This window comes from Pholcus phalangioides, unplaced genomic scaffold (genome assembly GCF_987345545.1).
Source record: "Pholcus phalangioides strain wild (caught in Gottingen) unplaced genomic scaffold, Ppha-v1.0 ptg000011l_1, whole genome shotgun sequence".
NCBI lineage: Eukaryota > Metazoa > Arthropoda > Arachnida > Araneae > Pholcidae > Pholcus > Pholcus phalangioides.
Genome location: NW_028301604.1, coordinates 56,190,546 through 56,213,156, shown reverse-complemented (window position 1 = coordinate 56,213,156; position 22,611 = coordinate 56,190,546). Strand labels below are relative to the sequence as shown.

General features: G+C 35.3%; 2 protein-coding genes across 5 annotated transcripts in view; one reads left to right on the top strand and one right to left on the bottom strand.

The window, feature by feature from the left end:
• Positions 1-22,611, bottom strand: part of LOC149080603 (fibroblast growth factor 1-like) — a 39,355-nt gene that overhangs the window by 6,766 nt on the left and 9,978 nt on the right. The window contains exons 1-2 of one of the 2 annotated variants that reach the window (XM_089239753.1): positions 1,666-1,782; positions 690-888 (exon numbers count right to left, since the gene is read on the bottom strand). In XM_089239753.1, coding sequence (XP_089095879.1) covers positions 690-888; positions 1,666-1,719 — 253 coding nt within the window. In that variant the 5' untranslated portion in view covers positions 1,720-1,782. Of the gene's footprint in view, positions 1-689; positions 889-1,665; positions 1,783-22,611 lie in introns of those variants that run through there. The other variant, XM_089239752.1, reaches the window with a different exon arrangement.
• The window catches only part of LOC149080602 (ATP-binding cassette sub-family C member 1-like), a 140,549-nt gene continuing 126,352 nt past the window's right edge, over positions 8,415-22,611 (top strand). For 2 of the 3 annotated variants that reach the window (XM_089239748.1, XM_089239745.1), the window contains exon 1: positions 8,415-8,677. The gene's annotated coding sequence lies outside the window, so the exon portion shown is untranslated. Of the gene's footprint in view, positions 8,678-16,695; positions 16,781-22,611 lie in introns of those variants that run through there. The other variant, XM_089239747.1, reaches the window with a different exon arrangement.

Genomic DNA, 22,611 nt, shown 5'->3' with positions numbered 1-22,611 from the left:
ACGACGAGAAAAATATCGTCTGCAGACACAACAAGAATACTCCCTGTCTCGCAATAGCAAATCTCTATCTGCTTCGTGATTGGCGCAGTTGGAATTGGCCGCGAAAATATCGATCGCTTATATTTCACAGAAGCTAGTGCTCCGAGTACGGTTGCAGCATGGCATTCAGTGGAGGGGGGAAGGTAGTTTAACCTAAAAATATCGCGGACGAAAGGGCTTACTGAAATGTTTTAAAAACGTTTTTTTTATGATTTTATGCACGAAAATATTGTATTAATCTTTTAGTAGAAAAATATTTTGCACCGAACATTTACTTATGAAGTTTCTTCATTTCCAGTAAGTTAACAAATTTAATAAATGCTATTCTCGAATCATAATTTGAAAACTATTTAATAAGAAAAAATATCACCCCGGTAATCTATTGGTTAACACACCAACGTAACTGGTTTAAAAGTCCTAGGTTAAAATATTGTGCTAGACAAAAAACTCTGGAAACCCTTTAAAATTTGGCTTCAAACAGTAGAAATGCCGATCTAATTACCTATCTCGTTTATACACAATGACTGCTATATAAAATGATTTTAATATTTAAAAAAAAAAAAATTCTTTTTCTTTTATATTTCTTTAGTACACTTAAAAAAACCATCGATATAATTATAAAATGATTTACGAACTGATTTTTTGCTCACCTTGATCACTGTAAGGTTGCGTGGTTCCATACACTTCACCCTTGTGAGTGATTGCCAGATTGTATCCCGTAGCGCTATGCAGCTGCTTGATAGGATTCCAGTGAGGGGGTACTCCAGTGTCTTCATATTCGGAACTGCTGTTATGTTCATCAGCAGGTTCAAAATTTGATGGTGCACCACCGGCTGCCGTTCCAGACATCTTTGATACAATGTAGCGAAACCGGGAAGAAACGGGAAAGACAAAATCGCTTAGCGGATCAGGAAAATTCAAGAAAATGGCCAATGTTTACACCAAATAAGCGCCAAAAAATTATTATTGCTATCAAACGCATGGAATTTGGGCCGCAAATTTTTCCATATATTTATATATGTGTGGCACGTGGGAGGTGAAATTACTAAGAAGTTTTGAGAACTTTATTTTAGAGTGAACTGAATAATTCAACTACTTTCTATGTAATTTTTATTAGAAGAGATTGGAGCCATCTGCGTTGCTTACTTACGTAAATGTTCCGATTTTGTTTCTTATTTTCAAAACATAGATGATCTTAATCTAAAATTTGTTTTACGGCACGTAATGGAACATTATTTTTGTTCTTTTCAAATCAAGCAATATTTTTACTGGATTTTTTTTTATTTAAAAAATGACATTTCTCAATTGTTTTTTATTTCCATGCATGTTCAGATGAATAATATGTGAGCGTGATGTGCTGATGTACCTGTCGAAAGATTTTGAAAATTCCATCACGTTATAATTTTGATCTGTTTAACGTGACATAAAATTCTCGAAAGAAGAGCTTTCCATGGGCTGCAGAGGTCCTGGTGCAGATGAATATCCGTGGCCGGATATTAATATTTTTACATCTAGTTAGCTTACCTGGGTGATATTAATTTTGTTTCGGCGAATTGGGATTCACATGCGGTTATAAATTAAGAAGACCAGTTACATACTGCAACATGCATAATATATTAAACACACCTGAGCTCTCCAAGAACGTATCTCCCGTCTTGTTGATATACGAAGTGAAGCCATTTTTCTTTCACGAGTGTTTAGAAGGTAATGCGGGAATCGTTAAATCACCTGTGCGTTTCAGTAATGATAAATAACTAAATTGCGAACAGCTTCCATCAAAACTTCCGCATATTGTTGCAATACAATAAACATGTTGTCAGAAGCAATAAAAATTCCCATCAGTAGGAACATACTCAAGAAAGGAAACAATAGAATTATCTGCTGTATGTCCATAGTTTCGTATTAATGATGTTAACGAGTCGATGATTTGATGAAGTCAGTTATAATTGTAGTGTTGAAGGTGAGCTATATTAATCAACGTCAAACGATTGGGTATTGTTTACGCGGCAATGAAAAGGTGCAGCTCAAAAGAAATCAGCCGCAGGTAAATACTGTTACGCAATAAAGCTTGAGAAAAGGAAAACCGAAAAAATAAGTTCTAGTCTAAAATAGTCTACTGTACCGGAGTATACTGCTGCGTCTCCCGGCAACTACACGTCGTTCTCGATTGCCATAGCAACGAGCTTAGGATGCCGGGATTTTCTGGGATTCAGTTTCGAACCCTTTCCACGTTATTTATGAGGCGGAGCATATTTGTTTAGTTGAGCAATACTTTTTGATTCGTGCAGCAACAATGATATCGTTCATACCTCTGCAATTTCCCGGGACATTCATATCAATGATTTCTCGCCATAATGTATCATCTATTAATCAAGCTGTCGTTTTCAGCCCAGTAATTCCACCTCTTCGTGATTAGATACTCTGATTAATAATCTTTCCTGTAAGAAATATTTCCCTTCTCATCTCTAGCTTTCATTCAATTCCGATACAGCAAATATTTAAAAATTAAGAACACAGATATACTTATAAGAAATAGTAACCATTATTTACTTATCTCTCTTGGTATGTGGTGAAAAGAAGCCAATTTACATTAGAAAAAAGGAAAAGGAAAAAACTGTTATGATTTGTATATGAGTTTAATATATTTGTATATGAGTTTAGGAGAATAAAAAAGGGTTTCTTTAATGAGCAAATATTTTTTTAATGGCATTTATATTTGAAAATTTGTGTAACTTATTTATAACGATAATATGTGAATATCTGAATTATAATTGAATATTAAAAGGTAATAAAATGTAAGTATGCAAATGGTTTTTCTTACCCTAATCATAAGAAAAAATTAATGGGAATACCCGAAAATTTAATTTTTTAAAACTATATTGCTGTATAACTTAAGAAACTGTAATTGCATAAAATTACTGTTATTTCAATCGCAAGTGTTCATTAACGTCATTTGGTTTGCTGATTGGTTTCTATATGCAATCCAAGCAGATAATGTATTGGGACTTCCTCTAAGATTGACACCACACCTTTAAAGTTTTTTTAATCGGTATTGTAATGCCTCCTATTAACTGGCCTACTATTTAAGCCTGCTGCTGGCCTGCAACATCCCAAATAAGTTCAATGCAATTTTCTTATCTTGTAAGAACAATGTTGTGTGGACATTAGAAAAAAAAAATTCTAAAAGGGCGTATGACCACATTTAAAGCAATTTAAATCCGTTGATTTGATACTCACTGCGTCTGCTGATTTCTCAGAAAAGTGCAATAAATTCTCACGTAAGTCTTCACTTTGAAATGTCCATAACCGGCTCAATGCGTCTCTTTGTATCTGTCAACCTAAAATTTATGGTTTTTAGTGTTGATAACACGCGTGCAAAACCAATTCAGCGACGTGCTTTCACAATCTAAAAATAATCTGCGTGGATTTGACAGTTGGAAATGATGTCTAAATGCCAAAGATTTGGAGTTCGAGTAAAAATTAAAATGTCAAATAATTGAAATTGTGCTTCGTATAAATGAAATATTTTAATATTGAAAGAGCTATATATACAAATACAACGCCACAACAGGCAAATTGCCCAACGAGTTGGCTGACTTAAGAACATCATGGATCCCCGAGCCATTTTTTGGAGGCCCTACCTACTACTACTACACCACACATGAATCCCCCAACGAATCGGTACATGCGGGAATGTGCGTGTACGTGTAGTGAAACCTGACGTGAAGTTTTGTTGTTTCTCTGTAATGCTTGTTATGTGTAGTGCTGCCATCTGCCACTAGTTTTTCTAACTATGAGTGAAGTGTTATGATTTAATGATTTATCGTTGTAGGACTGTTGCTCTCTGTGGCGAGACTTTTTAACGGGGAGATCGGCTCGCATTTGCGCCTTGAAGTTGGGAACCACAGAAAACCAACTTCAGCCGACCACCACTGTGGGGTTTGAACCCGGATCCTCGCATCGCGAGTCCGTCACTATAACCACTCGACCACCACAGCGGCAAAAGTATTAATATCTGGAGGTGGGTGGGTTTCAACTCACGCACCCTGAACTCTTCCCATCTCTAACTTCGTATCTTATCAACCCACCACTACAGCACCAAGATTAATCGTGACCGTAGTCTCTCAAACGTCTCATAAATGTGAAATTTTGTCATAAAACGGAGAAAGTGGTACGAATCCCCTTGCGCACAAGTGGAATTTCGAGGCATTTACGCACAACCGAGCCCCTCTTGGCCATTTTTCTATTTTTCGCCCCATCCTTTCTTCCTTTTGTTTCCTTCCTAAATTTATAAAAGTAAAAAGGACTGTTTTTAGATCAAATTGCCGAAGTTCAATTACTTTCGTGCAAAAATGGCAGATTTTTTATGGGTGGAATACAGTCAAACCCCATCATAATGAACTCCAAGAGACAAAAGAAATCACTTCGTAATAACGAAATTTCGTTACAAAGGAATTCCAGATTTTTATATTGTTCCTATATAAACTTATCCAGGGAATTAGAAAAGTTTTCGTTAAAACGATATTTTTTCAGTTATAAAGGTATTCGTTAAAACGGGAGTCGATTGTATTTCGTCTCAAACTATTTTTTTACGTGTTTATGCAGGCTGCATGGGTAACAGGGCTTATAGCACTTTAACGGCGAGCCGTTGGTCTTAGAGACATACTTCCAACTAGAAAAAGCATCCAAATCACGTGTCCATCTCAGATATTTCATTTATTTTGTAAGGGGTTGTATAGTTATAAAATTAAAAAAACAACTTTTTATATTGTCCCCGTGTGCCAAAGAACCCAAAGTTGTTGCTCTGTCTTTTCCGATGCCAACTAAAATAATTTCACATTTCTAAGTGCAATATTCACCGAGATATGCAAATTCGAAAAATTGAGGAAATTTGGGGAAAAAAACAGCGTTAAATGCGAGTAAAATGGTTTCCCCGCATCTAATGCTGTTTTTTCCCAACTTTCTTCGAATATCTCAGTAAATATTGATTGTACTTAGAAACGTTGAATTGTTTTGTTGGAGACAGGGAAACAACTTTCCAATTTGGTTTTGGGGCACAGAGTGTCCGTATAAAAAAATTAACATTTTTATTTTGATAATTATTCAACCCCTGGCAACATGAATCAAATATCTGAGTACTGCACATTATTCGAGTACTTTTTCCAACTGGAAGTATGCCTCTAGGACCAATGGTTCGCCAGTAAAATGTCATATGCCCCTTTACATTTGCGCCCTGTATATTAAATACAGTGCGGACTGTTAGGTGAAACATTGTGTAGTGTTTAAGCCAACTCGAACGTTGCTTCGTTCGCCTGCGAGAGAGAGGCCACATTATGAACCAAAAAAGCCACTTGTGTAGAGATAGCTTGTCATCCAACGAGACATCAGATTTTCACGATGGATGTAAATCTCACCATATCGAAATTATAATCAATAAACGAATATCTTTTTATTTTAAATCTGATTATTTATAATCTCTGATTAGTTTGAAATTCTGATTTATCCAAATTCAAATTTACCCAAGAAAAACTAATTTGTAAATAATTCAAACTTCATCCTGTACAGTAACTTGATGACATTATGACGTCTTCAAGCGCAAATGGGTCGTTCAAGTATTACGTCAGCAAATGTTTAGCCATTTTTGACCCCTTTGTCAGCAAAACACTGACCCCCCTTGTCAGCAAAATTTCGTCAGCAGCTTAGAATATTTCATATCTTCAAAAAAAGGTGGTTGACGATGTAAGCAACCATCAAACCCTCCTCCTTAATGTATTGGATGAAATTTGAATTATTTACAAATTAGTTTTTCTTGGGTAAATTTCGTTCAGAAATATCAGTTGCAACTTTGATCATTTGTCGCACCACGGTCATCTTCTGCCCCCCACGGCTAATTAGACTGGGACCTACATTTTGCCGATTCCGAACGGCAGCCTTTTTTTATTATACTCAGCGAGAAGTTGGTGCGCTAACCCCGGTGCGGGACTCCCTGCGGTATAAATTTTTTTCTGTGGTCATGTTGCCGTTTCTGTTGTACCCCTGTGCCAGGAAAGTTTCTGACAAGGACGAACCGGGTATCTCGAACTCGCAACACCTATAAACATGCTTTGCCACTTTAGGAGAGTATCTGATCGACCTGGCCTACCGTGCCCCAGTTGTAGCTTTCAAAATACACTTTCTTACAATGATAAAAATCGCAAAAAGTAGTAGCATGCAGTTTTATTACATTCATTCTCTCCGTGCAGATAAAAGTAGTAATGAAGAAAGTAGCTATATATATGGAGGTGATAGTACACACCAATACAAACAATTGTCATCAAAAAATGCATGGTCCAACATGAAACGCAAACGCGCTAGCGCGTTTCGAAACGGCCGCTCCGCAAACGTTAAAACGGCATTCCCGTTGAAATTTATCGGGAGAAAAAGAACAACACATGCATGCAAATGTAACCTGGGGAAGAAGAAACCGTATACAAAACTGCGTCAAAGTGAATAAAAGGCGAGGACGCTAGCCCTGTGAAGTTATTGCAGCGTGCAACCGTTTTAGCAGTTGTAACGTACGGGATAATGGCGCACTTTAGTAATACTGAAAAGCAGACATGCATTTCATTTACGGCGCACCTGCTGTTCTGACAGTCCTTGTACGACCTGCATCAGACCAGGAAGCAAGAAAGGATCTCGTTTCGCACAGCTGCCGATTTAAGCGTGCACGTGTTTTTGGATTGGGCAACAGTCTTTGGGTAAAACGCGCACCGTACATTCGTGCTGTCTTTGTGGTACTTCCGTTTGCAGCTCCGTAAATAAAATGCATGTCTGCTTTTCAGTATTACTAAAGTGCGCCATTATCCCGTACGTTACAACTGTTAGAACGCGGTTGCACGCTGGAATAACTTCACAGGGCTGGCGTCCGCTCCTTTTATTCACTGTGATGCAGATTTGCATATGGTTTCTTCTTCTTCCCCTGGCTACATTTGCATGCAAGTTGTTTTTCTCCCGATAAATTTCAACAGGAATGTCGTTTTAACGTTTTCGGAGCGGCCATTTCGAAACGCGCTAGCGTGTTTGTGTTTCATGTTAGACCGCGCATTATTTGATGACAATTGTTTGTGTTGGTGTGTACCTCTTAAAGTTTTTCCCATCTTTTCTGAATCACCCTGTATAGAGGATGTCTCACATCCAAACTAAAGTACAGTAAATTCCATATCTTTAAAAATAATTAAGAGCTTGCTAGTTATAATTATTTGATAATTATAATTTAATAATTACCTAATGAATTAATTAACCAATATAATTAATTAATTTACTCCGAACAATAAAAGCCCGTTTTTAATGTAGATAATAACCATTATGAACGAATTGGTTTCTGACACTTATTAATTGATAATCATAATTCATCAATAATTAACTGATCACATTTTATCCTTAGAGGGAGGTAGGCCTATAGATATTATCACGTTTTAGTATCGATTCTTTGGTATCGTTTTTAAGACGTGTACTGTCGCTATCGCACTAATAGTTTGAGAGGTTTGGAGGGTTGTGTCCCCAACAGCAAACGTGGCGAGACGGGGGTGCGGGGGGGACAAGGCCCCGTAGAGCCGCGACCGTAGGGAGCGGCCACAGCTCTCACCATAGTGATTATCTTTATACTCATTCACACAAGATCCCACCGTTCCCGCCTAGCATCGTTAATTAACCATTAATTAGTTTGTTAACAATTAATTAAAGATTTTGTTTTTATTACGTCATAACTAATTAACAATTAGTTGCAGAAACTCCATTGGATTCAGTATAATCGTTATTTAATTAATGATTTCGCTTTCTTTATGTCATAATTAATTAAAGATTAATAATAACGATAATTAATTGGTGAAAAAAATCCCGTTGGACATAGTATTCCACTATGAAACGGATACTTAGTGGAAAGTATCCGTTTTAAAGTGCAAACTATGAAGATCATCCTAAATAAAAAAAATTCAAATAATTCACAGAATATAAATAATAAAAAAAAATTATTGAAATATAAAAAAACTCTAGCAGACATAAGGTGGAACGAAAATTTAGTACCAATTGATAAATAGGCGAGAAAAAGTCAGAAATCAGACTCACTTTTTCTCGAGAGATTTTATTATTCGGCTATTTCTTTTTTAAAATTAATTTATTTTTCAATTCTCGATTGGCAAGTGCTCTCTCTCTCTCTCTCTGTTCCTATATCCTTTGCTATTCTAAAATACATGTGTGTGTGTGTTGTGTTTTATACAGTACTTTTTTTTTTCCTTCCATGAAGCTGGCAACATATCTGGCAAAAGCAGGGACACTTGGCGACATCTCAATACTGCCAAAACCTTGATTCTAGAATCCTTGGCGTAACCAACCATCCTAAACAGAGAAATCCCGCTCTTCCTTGAGGATTTAACGAAGCGGGTGCCTGCACTTTTGTTGATGAAGCGTCCAAGTCGTGGAATTGGGCTTCGTTTACGTTATTTAGAATGAAGTCATTTCTCTCTTCTATTTCAACTTTATCTATACCCTCATCTATAAAAGTTGTAGGAACATTCAACGTGCCAAACATGTGCAAATACGTATAACAAGACGCTGATTTGGCTGTGTTAGCATTCGGCTCCCGATTTGAAAATTTGTCAAGGTAAATTTTTCTTTCTTGCTGATTAAATATTATAAGCTTTGTCATCTTCTTTATTAATGATTAAGACAAATTAGCTTTGTCTCATATTTCTTCTGTACGAAGTTTTTAACAAGTTATTTAGATATCTCGACAGATTACTGCTGTTAAATTACTGTGATCATGCGTTGTTTACATTTCGAGATTGTTTGTATATAGTGCGTGAATGATCCACAGAATTATAATATTGAGAATTCTTTATTGTTCCTTGTTACCGAGAGCTGTTAGATTAGTTGATTGAAAAGATCTATTAAAAATCTCGCGATCTTTTTATTAAGATCGTTAAGATTTTCATGCCAGTTTCCACGCCGGTACCGGTGACGCAATACTTGTAATAGCGTGCTTCCTGTGGAGAGAAACTAGTTTTGAAACTGACTGGGGAAGGTAGAGGACAAAGCTGCATTAAGAGTTTTTTAGCTTAAGAGTTAAGCTAAAGAGCTGCATTTGAATCGCTAGTTGTGTAAAATCACCGCGCATTATTTTCATTTGTTTGACATTTCGAATTTATAAGGCTTCTTTTATATAGGCTACAAAATTTACATTCAAAGCTTCGCGATTATTGGACATACCTTATTTATAACTAGGTTTTTAGCTTTTCATTTGCTATAACTTGGAGCTAACAAGTCAGCTTGTTGAGAAAATAATTCTTGTTAGTTGCAAATTTCAGCCATGCTTTTTCTCAAAAGAAATGTAAACTTCAATCTTATGATGATTTGCTTTCTTCAATTTTTTTTCTCCTATTTTATTATTCAAGGTGTGTCTAGTGAGTTTTCAAAAATAATTCATGTTTAGTTTACATGTTGTAGTTTTGAAACATACAGGAGTGGCTTTCAGATTCCATCTCAAACATAAACAATACTTTGGTTTGGAACTAAAACGATTGTGGAAACAATTGATTTCAATTTAAAATATTCCAAAATCTCTGCTTCTCAATGTATCAACTCAATGTTTAACTGAGGGAAACATACATATGAATAAACTTTACTGCTATTATCTTTACTTAAACATTGTAATATACTACAGCTATGACCCAGTTTTAAAAAAAATAGTTGTTTTAGAATTAAATCCAAATGATTAATTTTTACTTCATTTTTATTCCTTATTGTGTTTCTAATGTTGTTCTTTGGATGTAAAATTAAATATTGATGTAATTCAAATCACCCATCGTAAATTACAGAAAAACCTGTATGCAGGTGCATTTCAAATGTTTACTTCAATGTTTATTTTCTATCTAGTACCATATTTAATAATGTCAACACACAATTCTTCATTAAAAATGGGTCTGAAAATCGGGTACCTTTTACAGGGTATGATTACAGTATTCAAGGACGAAATGTTTTTTCTCAAAAATGTGTCTTAAGAAATGGGGAATGTACGTTATACGCTGGAAAAATATGGAAAGTTGCATGATTTTGCTAATTTATTTTTGTTAACTGGATTTTTGATGCTGAATTGCTTTTTCGCAGTTGCTGCGAGCGCGAAACATTGACAAATTTTCATGAGAACCAAATTTTATCAAATTAAAGTTATTTGTGCCTTAAACAATTGTTAAAAAAGAAACAGTAAGTGAAAGCAGTCATTGTAAATATTTTCCCCATCCTGAGATAATGAGCATAAATTGCTATTGATTATTGAAAATGTCAACTGGGTAACATGGAGAGTGAAGAGATTTAAGACGCAATGACTTTCACATTCATAGACCTAGGCTTGACAAATTCCAGGCGACCAAATAAAATTGGTATTGATTCGTATAATTCTTTATGATATAAATCTGAGGACAATGCAAAAGCTTTGAAATATTTTGTCTATCAACATAGAAAAAGTTTGCTAAATTTCAGAAAATTTGAAAAAAAAAACCCCAGTAGGTTCCACCCCCAAAGCATAATGTTTTGCATTGTTCTGCAATGAGTCCTTGGCTGACTGGAAATGTTCTGCTGTAAAAATTTCCATAATAGTGTTTTCTACACTTTTCTTAAAATTCTTCCACATTGTTCTACGACATGCATCACATTTTGGCATATTCTGCTTTGGGGGATTCCACTTGTAACTTTCCTTCTTAGAACATTTCCCCACTTGATACATCTTATTTTTATGATCCCAACTTTTGCTAATACTCATTGAGATTTCTCGTTTAAAGGATTTTCCCTCATACAACATTTTTTTTCATGATGGTTTTGTGAAAAAAGTTATAACCATAAAAAAAAGTTATAACCTCTGTATAAAAAAAAAGTTATAACCTCTGTATAAAAAAAAAGTTATAACCTCTGTATAAAAAAAAAAGTTATAACCTCTGTATTTTGGAAATTAGTATGCTTGGCTTCCAAGTGATTTCTCTGATGCCTAACTTTTTCAATTTGTCAAGCTCTAACATAAACATAAGTTACGTAAGATTGTGGTGTAAACTTGTATTGGTCCCATGGACTCAAGCCATCTTTCCTCAATATTATTCTCATTATAGATATTGAAACTTTGGTTCTGAGATTATCTTTCTCAATATTTTCCATAACTTTGCGCCTATAGCAAGAATTATTCCAATTAATGCATGATGCAACAGTGAGTTGAGTTGGGAGGGGAAGTTTTTCTATGAAAAATCAAACTACTTTAAAAGACTAGGTTAAGTTAGAGCTATGTGATTTTATGTTCTGGTGGTGGTGCTGCCATCTGTTGTCCATATTTTGAAGTGAAAATGGCACATGCTTGAATTTTTATGTTATGCAAGTCAGGGCTAGACACATCGCAAGAAAATCTAGGTGCCAGAGCAATTTTTTAGGTGCTGAAATTTTTACCCAAAAAATGCTTTTTTTGACTTTTTCAGGGCATAATGACCCTGTCATGTTGGCAGATATGGGACTATAAATTCCAAACATTTTGTGCTGCTTTCATTCTGCAATTTAGTAATCGCTCAAAGAGAAAATTATTTTAGACACCAATATATATATATATATATACCAATTTTTTTTTTTTGTTACTTGTCCAGCACTGATGTAAGTATCGTGTCTTGAAGCCTGCTCTCTGTAGAAAGACTTTTTCAAATAGTATACCGGCTCACATTCGCTCCTCAAAATTTGAAAACCTCAGAAAACCGACTTCATCTGACAATGGGGATCGAACCTGAATCTTCACAATGAGATGCCAGCACAATGCCTACACGACCACACAGCGACTGCATCTGTTACTGCAGTCCAAATTCAAACACACATTGTTAGCTATAAAAATAAAGAGATTAATATTTCGCATAGAAGTATACTCTTCAGCTTTATTGAGTAAGGGGAGTTTAGCTTAGGCCCTACTGAAGATTAATTAATGAAGAAATGGGGAACTCTCTCTATTTTTATACAATGTCTCACGGAGTAAAAAAGTTCCTATTATATACTCAGAGATATATGTATTTTGTAGCTGGGGAGGGGCTGATTAAAAGAATATTTTCTCAAATTTCTTGGGGGGGGGGGTCACCAAGATCCCTACTCTTGGCTATTTCTTTGTTTTTGAGTATGATGAGATTGAGATGTATGGAAGTCATATTGTAAAATTATTTTCATCAAAATAACTTTTTTTTTCTCTCGATTTGTCAAGCCCTGTGCTCTACTGTTTTTATATTACACATATAGATTTTTTTTTAATATCACACTATATTCTATCTATCGCACCATTTTACCCTGTCAGACCCAGTACTACAAACAAGGGATGGTTTTTTTCTCACTATAGATATTCTTTTTCAGTTTCAGGGAGTTCAGCCTTGACTTCAATGATAGCACACATAAACCTTGAAGTCAGGATTGAATTCCTTGAGATTAAAAAAGAAATCGCCCCCCCCCCCTCCACATTTGTGCGTACAGGGTCTGAAAGGGTAATATCACGCTATTCTATATTTATTATATCACAGGAATGAAATTTATACAAATCACAAATGCATATACTTTGATAGAATGAATCAGATAAATATTTCAACTGTGATTAAAACTTACTGAAACTTTATGTATTATAGTATATTTTTCTTTATAACCTAATTGGGGAAAATATGTCTGTGATTTTAATGTTTTTGTTATCCTGTGTTTTTTTGTCATAAAAAAATAGTTTATCACATATTAAAAACAAATTAGTCTTATATTTCAAACCTACAAGTTTCATGTCTTTTCCGTTCCTTCTGTCTTCAATATGAACTCTTGAAGTAATTTTTTCAATGACAGCATGTTCCACAAGTTGGTTTTTTTAATCATTCGAACGGCAACCTATTATTTAACCTCACTATCTGGTACGAAAATCATCTCTTTATAATTTTTCGGTCTGAAGGATTTCCCCCCCCCCCCCCATTCTATAGGAGTCGATTTGAGTGTCATTTATTTCAATCAGAAACAATCGCCATAAAAAGAAGGTATTGCGTGGATACACCATTCTCTTTAAATTATTTTATTTTGAAAAAGTAGCGATAGAGGGCAACACATACATTATTGGCACTGAAAGCCTCCCACTTTCAGTTGCATAAACCAGTTTTTATAGCGAGGTTTTTTCACAGCCCTCACTCCGTTTTTTTTTTTCTCCCCGTACTTTTCAATAACTAAAATCTTTAATACAATGAGACTTTTCCAAATTCACAAAGTATGGTAAAGGAAGAGTTCGACAAAAAGAGAGAGACCAAGTCCTTCTCTTTTGCTGACATATTTTAAAGAACGATGGACGAACGGTAAGCACATAGAAATCGGTCCTTTTCTCGGATCGATGTTGTGCAACCCCTCCCACCCTCACATGTAATCCTAGTTTCAAAAAAAAGATGAGAATTAACAGTATTTTCATCTTTTATTTCCTTATTGGGCAAAAAAAATCAATGTCAGAACTAAATCTGTTTTACGTTGGTGGAACAGGAATAGCGACATCCTGCATTTAGTTCCCCATTCCACTCAAGTTAAAAGGTTAATTTTTTTTTGTTGCTATTAACATGCATTTAATTACAGTAGTCTCTATATGACGAAGTCACTTTGTTTCATAAAAAAAAATTCGTTATACAAAAATGATTTTCTATGTAGAGTAAATTAACAGATGTTAAGGTTTTGTTGCATAGAAGTTCGTTATATGCTCTACTGCAGCGGTTCTCAACTGGTGCTCCGCGTAGCTCCTTGTGCACTCTACAGGGGCTCCGCGGCCGCTCGAGAACAATAAAAAAACCAGTAAAATTAAAAAAAAAGTAATTATAAATATTTTTAAATCGTAAAAATAAATCGGTAACGTTTAGAATAATTAAAAAATTGGCCTATGGGGCTCCGCGATAGAATTTTTTTACTAAAAAGGGCTCCGCGAGTCAATAAAGGTTCAGAACCGCTCTTCTACTGTATTTCAGTACGAAAATTCATAGTTTTAATTTCGAATTATGTGAAAAGGTTGATACGAATTAGGAATGAATTTATTTTCTACACGAAGACGAAGAATCTTTTCAAAACTACTAGAATTGTCATTGTAAAGAGTGTTAAATATTTATAATTCTGTTATGAGGAAAAAAAAATTAATTTATATATATATAGAAACTTTGTTTCCCGAGCCAGTGTCCATTATGGCAGTCCCCCCCCCCTTTAATTTTGAAAGAAAAAACAGTAAACTCAGTGCCCGGGGTGCTAGACCCCTCCCCCCACCTCCCCCGTTCTCTCTCTGATCGGGAGACTATATATAAACAAACTTGAGTTTCTGAGAATATTAAGTGTTTTGATAAAACTGGGATTTCACGGCTTTTTTTAATTCAGAATTTTGCAGAGTATCGATTGGGATTATCATGTCTTATGAGTATCAAAAAGGTGTAATGTTAAGGCTTTGAATTTTTATTAATCGCAATTTCGAACCGGACGTCAACTTCTACAATCGGTTTTCTTTTTACGGAATTGATTAAGCTAATTTGTGAAAATAATGTAGAAATAATGTGGAAAATTTTTTTCGAATCCAATGACATGCTCCGTTTGGATGCTTGTCGAAGTGAAATGCAATGCAGACTGCGAGAGAGAACAATGTAAACATAACTACAACAAAGTGCTAGCTTGCCATCAGTAATAAATACCGGTGACTTTTAAGGCATTAGTTCCACTTGGCCTATCCTACCACAAGATCATAGATCCTAATACTTTTACCTTCTTCGAGCTTATTTTCGCAAACGATGAATGAAATTGGATTAACACAAAATGGGTCAAAGTCGGCGAATTTCATTTCCAAGTGTTTTACCGGCGTAGTTAAAACTTTCGTAAAATTTCATTCAGTGCTGAAATAGGGTAGTGGTGATAATGTTTTCTGTACCAAGACCTTTTTCTATCGTTACCAAAAAGTGGTTAAATGTTTGGTCTCGGTTGTTGTTGCATAAACACTCGTTATGACGAGAAAATTTCATCCTGAAGAAAAGTGTGTTATGTGAGTAGATGTTTTATGATTTATCGTTTAGGCTTTAGAATCGGGTTGAGATCAGTAACTGAACTCTCGTAGTATCATTCAACTCAATTTGATTATGACCCCCTCCACCCCTCTTAAAAAATACGTAGTTGGTATTCTCAATTCTTTCTTTCATCGGGATCTGATCATTATTTATCGAATTAATATGTTTTGCTATTTTAGCTCAAGTAAAACCGTTCGTTATCAAGAAACTGGTTTTTTCTGATTTTTTTATTTAACAGCCATTATATTTTTTTCTACTCAGTTAACATTTCTGAAAGTAAAATACTGCATTAAGTATGAAAATGTTAAGAAAACCAGACCTGTGTTCTTAGTAAATTTATGCTTTTAAAAATGAAAACTAGTGTACATCGGTTTTTTAGACGCAAAAGCTCTGAAAAAAAAGTTACTTTTTCTTTTTACCTTTTACTTTTCACTTTAATGAAGAAAAATGATTGCGCAAGAACAAAAGACGGATTTTTCCCTTTAAAAATTAAGAATAAGGATTTTCGCTATGAACTGTAATGTTGACGTCGCTTGAAGTTATACTATAACTCTGATTTTTGAAAAACAAAGTGCGCAGTGAAATAATTCTCGTTGATAAATTATGTTTGTGGTCGAATAAGGAAATTGAGATTTTGTGACAAATATATACGTTTTAGGCCGGCATTACACTATAAAAGTTTTAGAAAAGTTCTTTTATAAAACTTGAAAAATGCAACCAATAAGATCATCGGTTGCATTTGCTCGAATGTAACAAATTTGCTTATTGGTAGGATTTTTCAAGTTTTATAAAAGAGCTATTATCAAACTTTTATAGTGTAATCCCGGCCTTAGATCTCGGGAACAACTCTAGTAAAAGATTTTCGATAGCGATCAGTTATACAAATTAACATTTCTTAATCTATTCTCTTGTGGGACTTTTTTGATCCCCGACATTAGAAAAACGCATATTTTAAATGCTTACAATTACCATGAAATCGTAAAGGTCCGTTGACTCCGAATTTTAGGCACCTGTTCCTCGCTCTATTGCTACTTACTGCTTGCTGGAGTGAATCGTAGAGGTGCGAACCTTCCCGAGAACAAGAAGTTATGATTTGTGCTTCGGCTTTGGGTGTCCTTGTCTTTAGCATTAGCTAGCTCTTGTTATTAGGTTAATGGTGTTTTATATAGTGTTCACGGACATATTATGGCGACACACTATCTTTCTTACGTTCAAAAATAAACCTGACCCACCATCCTTACATAGTCAGAGTAGAAAAATCAAAAATTTTTCACTCACATACACATGCCACCTGGCCACAAGAGCACAAATCTCTGGCTCGACCAAAATTTAGGTACCACGATTACGGAAAAAAAATTCTTGGTGTAACAGCAATCGCACGTTTGAAGAGCATGATTCGGTAACTGAGTATGTGAAAAATATTTTTGTATTAAAAGAGAAATGGGTTTTCAGTTCTTCGTGCTAGGATAAGGTAGATGTTCGTTTCGAGCAATTTTCGATTTTTTATTCGCTGAAACGTTCATACTTATGTTTCATTTTTCTTTTTTTTAAATCGTGACTGAGGTGGTATCTTATGCTTTTATCCCAACGGCTCATCAGAAAAGCTTCCATCTATCGGACCAATGCATGAGGTTTACCCTGATGTCAACTTTGGTATTAGTCTGGTACGTATCTTGCAAACTTTTCAATTTTATTTTTTCTCAGAGTTTCTGCGGATTTATTTTTGCCGGTCATGCTCTCAATTTTTTTTATTGCTTTATTACTTTTCAAAACCACTTTGTATATACTATACATATAGTGGGTTCATGAGAAAGTCCTTTCGACCTATTAATAGCTTGCGAACGGATAACTTACGGCTATGAAACTTGAATAACGGTGGGTTAGTAAAGCGGCGACGCCCAACCAGATGACACAGACAGCAGTAAAATAAAAAATTTTAGGGGGGGGGGGCAACAATCTCTTTAAAGAATGCCAATTAATAAAATTTGCACATCTCTCTTGTTACACCGAAAGAAATTTTCTCGGTAACGTTTAGATAACATTTAATATTTTTCCCCCACTTTTCAGCTAACCCACTTTACAACAAATTTCGAATTTCTTTCTGTATAATAGAAGCGCAAACGTTACTAATTGACGTTTTTTTGGATTGGAGATCATATACAAATTTTAATTGTTACATTACTTCCCAACTATTTTACGTTCTGTGGTTTGTTGTTCTCACAATTTTCAAAGTACTTTGGTAAACAAATATTTGAATTTTTAATTCAAATTTAAATTCTATGTTTAAATTGTATTTATATTAAATTTATGAATTCCTAATTAAAATAATCAAAAATAACTGAAGAAATGCACTTATTAAATAAATGAAGTTTTGATTGAGAATCGTTTCCAGCCCATCTTCTCTTCAGCAACAATTATAAATCATTAATTTCTCTCTTTTACACGTGTATTATGTTCTTTGCGTTAATCTTTATTTTTTTTTTAACTAGGGGCGGGACTCTGCCGCCTTTGGGGGCCAACCTCCTCCACCTTTTCTCTTCACAACATATCTTGTTCATTTCGTCCCACTTCATCAGAGTGCTATGAAAAGTATATGCTTGCTGACGAATTTTACAATAATGAAGCAACAGAAAACAAATGTGATTCATCACGTACCCCCAGAAAACTTCCCCATGAGGGTCCCCAGACTGGAGCCCTGTTGAACCTCGAAAACATATTCACTTTTATTCATTTTACCAACAATAAAATTCCATGGCCCCAATCAAGGAACCGGGATTCAATTCGCAAAATTTTAGCGGAGGCCCAGACTGGATTTATCTCGGGCTTCCACTGTTGCAAATTTTACAGTGTTAAAACAACAAAAAAAGAATGAGATTCATCCAGGACCCAGAATGAAACCTGTCAACTACTGCATGGGTCCCGGCCTGGAAGTTTGTCGGACATCCCCCTGTGGGAGTTACGAATAAATGTCATTTGTATTCATTTTACCAAAGAATAATTTCCAGGGTCCCCAACCTGTTACCCGGGACCCAATTCGCACCCCAGAAAGGCTTTATCTCGGGCTACCAATGTTGCAAATTTTACAATGTTAAACCACAAAAATCAATGAGATTCATCCAGGAGCCCCGAAATAATACCTATAAACTTTTCCATGGGGCCCCGACCTGAAGGCTTGTTATGCATCCCCCCTGTGAGGGCCACGACAAATTTTCATTTTTATTAATTTCACAACGAATAAAATCCAGGGCCCCCACATACAGTAACGGGGACCCAATACGAAAATTTTTGGTGGGGGAACCAGATTGGATTTATATCAGGCTTCCGCTGTTGTAAATTTTACAATGTTAAGCAACAAAAATTAATGAAATTCATCCAAGGCCCCCCCGAAATGAAATCTGTCAACTTTTCCATGGGGGCTCCGACCTGGAGGCTTGTCGGACATACCCCCGTGAGGGCACGAAAAATTTTCATTTGTATTCATTTTACCAACGAATAAAATCGAGGACCCCAACCAATTACAACGGGACCCAGTTCGCATACTTTTATGGGCCCCATACTGGATATATCTTGAGCTTGCGCTATTGTAAATTTTTCAGTGTTAAAGCAGCAAGAAAACAATTAGATCCATCAAGGGCCCTTGAAATGAAATATTTTAACTTCCCCGTGAAGGTATATGTGCAATGCCCCGGCCTGGGTACCCCGACTCTGTGTTGTGAGCACTGGTGATACATGTGTATGGTGTATGTATATTATACATATACATACCTCTCGGCAGGGCTGACAGAGGCCAGAACGATTCTTATCTCTTTTACATTTTTCACACTAAATTAACCACAGAGGCCAGTGAAAAAGCTGGTTTGAGGGCCCGCCAAGTATCCCAGCCCAGGGGCCCTGCTGCAGGATGTTGGGGCCATGCCTCTCGGTACATACACATAAACTTGGTCCCGATAGGTCAAACGGTTCCTGATATTTCGAGAGTTAAATGAAAACTTGACCCAAAATCGTAACCGATTTCCGTAACAGAAAAACGTGACAGATTTTCGTAACACAAAAACGTAACTGATTTCCGTAACATAAAATCGTCACAAATTTCCGTTGCATACAACCGTACCCTTTTCGAGTTTGTGATTTTATATTATAGAATAGATATATAATATTCAAATAAAACATTTCAATTTCATATTTTGCGAAAGGCAAGGCTGAAATGAAATTTCGGGTTTGGCGACATATCCGCACAAATGGAATTTGGGGACATTTACGCATAATCAAGCCCTTTCTAGAATTTCCTCTGGGGGGGGTGCCGGTTGTATCCACATCACATTGTTGAAGTTCAATTACTTTATCACTGAGTTGTCGAAAATTTTTGGAATACATTTCACTCGCCTACCCCTTCCCCAAACTATTTTTTTACCGGTAAGTGTTACGGGAAAAGTGATAATTCGGTGATTATGCATAATCACAAATCGCCTCGGTGAATTTTATGAATTTTAATGTGTTTATCTTTTTCACCGGTAATTATCTATTTCCTGATTGAAGTAATATTGATAATTTTGATAAATATAATGAAGTAATATATATTGGTAAATTTGTTAAATATGAAAAAAATTATCTCCTCTGTTCTCTTCATTTAATCAGTTTGTTAGGTTGTGATAGGTCCACGAGAGACACGTATTTTGCCTTAAAAATTGAATTAAATTAGAATCCAGTGTTTAAAAATATTTTCTTCACACGCACAAACGTTTACAAATAAAAACAACGTTACCGATCGAATGCATAATTCATGATAAATTCAAGTAAATCATTGACGATTTATTATATTTGCCAATACGACCTGGGGCTAATTGGCATAATCACCGATAAATATGATAAATTCTTGATGTAAGAACAAAATCTATCATACCTACCAAAATGGTTATGCATAATCACCGAATTTTTCCTTTTTACCGTAATATATGTATAGATATAAAATATAATATTAAATATAGCACTGTGTTGCATGTTGTGTGTTAAATATTATGTTGTGTTTGATCCAGCCCACATGATGCCTCAGTCGTTGGCAGAAGAGAGAGAAAACGAAGGCGCATGTGCAAAAAAAAAGCCTTGTTAAAAAACTTGTTGCCCAACTGGACATCAGTTGTTCGTGATGAATGCACATTTTAGCACATCAGAATAGAGAACTCATATAATCGATGAACAAATAATTTGCTAATTTAAAATCTGATTATTTATGCTGATAATGAGTCGTCATTCTTTACAAAATATTTGAACTCATTTTATACTTCGAATGAACAGTTTTGTCCCTCAGCCCATGATTTCTCTTGAATAAATCTACCGAACATTTACCAGGATTTCGAAGGAAAATTAAGGCAGAACACTAAATGATAAACAAGATGCTCATCTACAATATTGGAGAAATTTTTGTCATTAGAATAATTTTTTTTTTCCAAAGCTAAAACATAATTTTGCTAAGAAAACTGAATATTTTTGGGGAAAACTGAATAATACAAACTTTATGGAGTACACTCTCATGGTAGCATTGCGCCGGCTTCAAAAAAGAGTCAATAATGCCGACAAGAGTTCAAATTACAGTTCTTAGAATTTCAAGTTTGTTTTAGAGCTATGATTTTTTTCACTTTTCTAAGTGAAGTATTGAATCAGACACAATATACTATATTATTGATGCCATTTCATTCACTATCAAGGCTACCGGAATAGAATTGTCATCAGCAATCTTGAAGTTGGTGCTGAAAATATCATTCTAGGAAAAATTTAACATCAAGGATTTAATTAAAGAAAGGTCTCTGTTAATAAAAGCAGGTTTTAGTCGGAAGTGTTTCAGACCTATGTCTATTCAGCCGTGGTTAAGAAAACGAATAGAATGTTCGGTTTCATTCTTAAAAAAGGTCTCTTCGCGTTGTCCTAAAGTCATTCTTCCGCTTTTCCGAAGCTAAGTTCATCCTGCACTGGAGCATGCCGTAAGGTTTTGGAGACCGTACCTACAGTGGGACATAGACGTGGTTGGGAAGTGGGTGCAGAGAAGAGCTACACGTGCTCTTGTTGACACACGGGGTTTGAGGTATGAAGAAAGACTTGATTTCTTCAATATGTTTACATTGGAGGAACGCAGGTGCCGAGGAGATATGATCGAAGTGTTTAAAATTTTCAACAGGATGGATAGGATTGATCATGAGTTATTAATACACCGTCAATCAACTGCTTCGACAAGGGGACACGGGTATCGTTTAGTAAGAGACGATTCCAGGTTGTGGTGTCGCAGGGAGTTTTCTCTCTAACAGGGTTGGCAATAAATGGAATAGCTTACCTCCGGGGTTCGTGAATTCCAACACAATTGATAAGTTTAAAAAGAAGTACGATAGACATAGTGGGATAAATAGAGAAGCTATCCATACTTAGATAAGACAACCATAATCTTTTTATGGGCAGTGTATTATATATATATATACATATTTGTTTGGTGATATATGCTTTTATATTGGGCATTTTGGTTATATTTGACATCCACATTTTTTATATATGCGCATAATTTTTTCAGCCACTTCATTGAGCAATTTGTCCGTTGTAGCTTTTGTATTTTAGTTTAGTGTAGGAGTTTTCAACTTCTGAATTAATTATCGAGTTACTCGGAACAGTCGCGTATGCAAGGGGAACGCAGGGGGCCCATGCCCCATCCAAGACAATAAAGAAATTTCAAATATTTTTAAATACTTTCGTAAAAAAATTAAAATATAACAAAGGAAAATATCTTTACAGTATATGCTGCTGTCTGAACTAATTTCTGTTAATTTCAAATGCTTTTTATGGGTCAGTAACTTGAAATTTTTCTAGAGTAAATTCCTTGTGCTCCCCTCCCAAACTTCCTTCAAAGTCGATCCTGCGTACTCCCTTGGCTGGCTCAGAACTACAAAAAAGAGTGTTAATCGTACTTAATAAGAGGACTATTTTAAACATTTTAGAATCTGTTTCTCCATTAAGGAAAATTATCAACATTTTTGTTTACAGTATTATTCCTTGTAGCCTGCTGTTTTAATGAAGAATTAATTTTATATAGTACACTGCCAGGGAGAAAAAAGGTCATAACATATTTTACTGCACCTACTGCGCAAGCTTCAGTAGGAAATGAAGTGAATATTTTAGCATCTCTATATAATGTTTATTCACCCATTAAAGGATGTTTTCTTCCCCGAGACGAAAATATGACTCCAGAATAACGATGTCAAAATATATTTGTTTCAGACTAAGGAAAATTAGTTGAGAGAGAAAGAGAGCATTAGTCATCATTCAGACATTTGGATTGCCATTCACCGAGTACATCGAATCGAGACCAAATCTGGAACTGAATACAAAAAAAAATCGAGAGCCTATCGGATTTATTAGACTATTATTATTACTTTAATATTATCTAACTTTATTATTGTCTAAACATAATTTCTGAATCCACCAAGCGTATTGGTGAAATATTGAAAATCTGACCAAA